This window comes from Sinocyclocheilus grahami, unplaced genomic scaffold (assembly GCF_001515645.1).
Source record: "Sinocyclocheilus grahami isolate Dianchi unplaced genomic scaffold, SAMN03320097.WGS_v1.1 scaffold267.1, whole genome shotgun sequence".
Taxonomy (NCBI): domain Eukaryota; kingdom Metazoa; phylum Chordata; class Actinopteri; order Cypriniformes; family Cyprinidae; genus Sinocyclocheilus; species Sinocyclocheilus grahami.
This window is the reverse complement of record NW_015505446.1, coordinates 737,436-741,021: the sequence shown is the minus strand read 5'-3', so window position 1 is coordinate 741,021 and position 3,586 is coordinate 737,436. Positions and strand designations below refer to the sequence as shown.

The 3,586-nt window shown below is 46.4% G+C and overlaps 1 protein-coding gene across 1 annotated transcript in view; it reads left to right on the top strand.

The window, feature by feature from the left end:
- Positions 1 to 1,680: 1,680 nt before the first annotated feature.
- LOC107599474 (neurocan core protein-like) overlaps positions 1,681 to 3,586 on the top strand; it is a 96,541-nt gene continuing 94,635 nt past the window's right edge. The window contains exon 1 of the mRNA XM_016291070.1: positions 1,681 to 1,924. Coding sequence (XP_016146556.1) covers positions 1,681 to 1,924 — 244 coding nt within the window. The remainder of the gene's footprint in view (positions 1,925 to 3,586) is intronic.

The window sequence follows — 3,586 nt, the reverse complement described above, 5'->3', positions numbered from 1 at the left end:
TCTATCTATCTATCTATCTGTAATGGGGCGACAGGGACGAGAGTTGGTTGGAACCATTTGCATAGCTTTATTCATAACTGATTAGTTTTTGTGCTTAACATTCAACACCCAGATGGTAGAGATGTTTTCGCCAGGTTGAGTTCAGTACACATGTTTTTTCGACAGGATATAAAGACATTTGAGAGGCCTGCTTTGAATATTGTAATCTATTTGATGAGTTCCTTGGCTCATCAAAAAAAGAGTGAAAATGCACTTGCAGTCTTTGATAGTTTGATCATAATTAGTTTTGACATGACTGAAATGTATAATCAATTCACCGTTCTCTCTCTTTTTCTCTGTGTTTCTCCTTTAGGATGCTGGGGGAGCTCTGCTTGACTGCGCTCCAGTCTCTCTTGGCTGTGTGTCTGCTCTTCACCCTGGAACACTGTGAGTCATTCTCTCCTGAATCTCAGCATTCATCTACTCTTATCCATTCAGTTGTGGGAGTGCACTTGTCAATCAAAAGTCCTTGTTGACTCAGTAACAACTTTTTCAAATCTCAAAATGTCCAAAACCTGCAGCTGAATTAGTGCAATTTTCATCCACAATGGAAGAAACCAATGCAACCTACACTCTTAAAAATAAAGAGCTCTTTATTGGCATTGATGGTTCCATTAAGAACTTTTAACTTCCATGGAACCTTTCCATTACACAACAATTATCTATCTATCTATCTATCTATCTATCTATCTATCTATCTATCTGTAATGGGGCGACAGGGACGAGAGTTGGTTGGAACCATTTGCATAGCTTTATTCATAAACATGGTCAGAAACAGGCAGGGTCGAAACACCAGCAAACAGGTATAACACGGGCAAGATACAAGTGTAGTCCAGTGAACAGACGGGGTTGATCGGTTGCGAACGTGATCCAGGGGGCAAAACAAAGAGAGATAATCTAGATACACGCTAATAGTCCAGGCAGGGGAAAACAGAGTCCAAACAACAAGACGATTCCAAGACAGGCAGAAGATCAGTAAACAGGCAACAGGGCAACACGACGTGACTAGACTTAGACTGGAAACTAGAACTGGAAACTAGGACTGGGAACTGACTCTGTAGTGTAGCTATCACTAGGTGAGAGATAAGCTCTAAACAACACTCGGCAGTGAGAGAGATGAAGTCCATGGCTTATGTAGGTTGTGTGATTGGCTGCAGCCATGTGCGTAATCAGAGTGAAATGGATTGTGGGAATTGAAGTGCTGAAACTGGACTGTAGACATTTCAGTGACTGAAACTGAATAGACAATTCACACTCAGATCCATTAATTGAAACTGGACAGACAGATGGTTCAAAGGCACATTTTTGAGCTGTGGCAGAACAGAGAGTTCACAGACGGCCATCATAGCCATGACAGGACAGGCAGAGAGTTCACAGATGGCCTCCATAGCCATTACAGGATAGGCAGAGAGTTCACAGACGGCCTCCATAACCGTGACAGGACAGGCAGAGAGTTCACAGATGGCCTTCATAGCCATGATAGGACAGGCAGAGAGTTCACAGACGGCCTTCATAGCCGTGACAGGACAGGCAGAGAGTTCATAAGGGGAAACCACTGACACCTCTGGAGGTTCTGTAGCGATTGCCGCCACCTCTGGAGGTTCTACAGCAGTAACATCAGGAAACAGGGAGGGTTCAGTAATGGTCTCTTCGACCACGACACGACAGGCTGAGAATGCATTGCTTGGCGCCACCACCACGCAAGGAGCTGAAGCAAGCACCACCGCCTTGGGAGGTTCTTCAGCATACGCCGCCACCTCTGGAGAAACTGCAGCAGATGTCATCGCTTCAGGAAACACAGCAGTGAGCGTTACCACCTCAGGAGATTCTGCAGCATCAGCCGCCACCTCTGGAGACACCATAGGGGACGCCGCCACCTCGGGAGGTTCTGTGGTGGTGTATGCAGCCCAAACACACCAAAAAGCGATCCCCATCATGGGAAGAGTTTCACACAGGGGAATCAGTTCAGGAACAGGAGGGCTAGAGTGAGTGGGTTTGGGGATACCAGCTGCGCGTGCAGACAACAGCGGTGCATCCCTCATACTGGATACCAGACTGGGATACCGAAGGACTGACCTTGAAGATCTGGGTGCAACAGACAGTACGTGACGTGACTCTGGATGATCAGCTGTGATGTGACGTGACTCTGGATGATCAGATGTTATGTGACGTGACACTGGAGGATCAGCTGTGATGTGATGTGACTCTGGAAGATCAGTGGAGACATGACAAGACTCTGGAAGATCAGCGGAGGCTTGACGAGACTCTGGAAGATCAGCGGAGATGTGACGTGACTCTGGAAGATCAGCCGAGACGTGACGACACTCTGGAAGATCAGCTGAGACGTAAAGTGACTCTGGACGAACAGCTGAGACGTGACGAGACTCGAGAAGATCAGCTGAGACGTGACGAGACTTTGGAAGATCAGCTGAGATGTGACGAGACTCTGGACGATCAGCTGAAACGTGACTCTGGAAGATCAGCGGAGACGTGACGAGACTCTGGAAGATCAGCGGTGACGTGACTTGATTCATGAAGATCAGCTGTGACTTGACTGGACTCAGGAAGAACAGCTGTGACTTGACGAGACATACACAGGCTCTGATGCGGCAGCCGCGATGTTAATGGGCTCTGATGCGGCAGCCGTGGCGTGAATGGAGTCCGAAATAACAACCACGACATGTTTAGGATCAGGATCCTAAGGCGACACCCACAGTGAAAGAGGAACCGACAGAAAACAAAACATAATTCATAAACTGAGCGAGTGACGAACGCGGACCCTCGCGTCTAAGCTCAGATTGTAGAGGTTGATTAATGCCATCACAAAAAAACTCTATCAAAAGACAGTCCGGTAAATCTGAATAGTGCGCGATTGCTAAATATTCTCGAATATAGTTCTCCAGCGATCACGGGCTAATAATATTTGTGCTGTGTCCATACCTGACCAATTTTCCTCTGAAAAGCTGCTGAATCCTTGTGTGGCCGAGGCAGAAGATCAGTAAACAGGCAACAGGGCAACACGACGTGACTAGACTTAAACTGGAAACTAGAACTGGAAACTAGGACTGGGAACTGGCTCCGTAGTGTAGCTATCACTAGGTGAGCGATAAGCGCTAAACAATACTAGGCAGTGAGATAGAGGAAGTCCATGGCTTATGTAGGGTGTGTGATTGGCTGCAGCCGTGTGCGTAATCAGAGTGAAATGGATTGTGGGAATTGAAGTCCAGGGAAAGTGTGACAGTCTGTGTAGTGTGAGAGTCCATGTGGTGAATAATGACCTCTGGTGGTGAACAAACGGAAGTTCATAGACCGGATTCGTGACACTATCTATCGTTCTATCTATCATTCTATCGTTCTATCTATATATTTATCTATCATCTTTTGTTCTGTCTCTCTGTTTCTCTGCCTCTCTGTCTATCTATCTATCGTTCCATCGTTCTATCTATCATCTTTTGTTCTGTCTGTCCATCCGTCAGTCCGTCCGTCCCGGATTCACCTATCTATCTATCTATCTATCTATCTATCTATCTATCTATCTATCTATCTA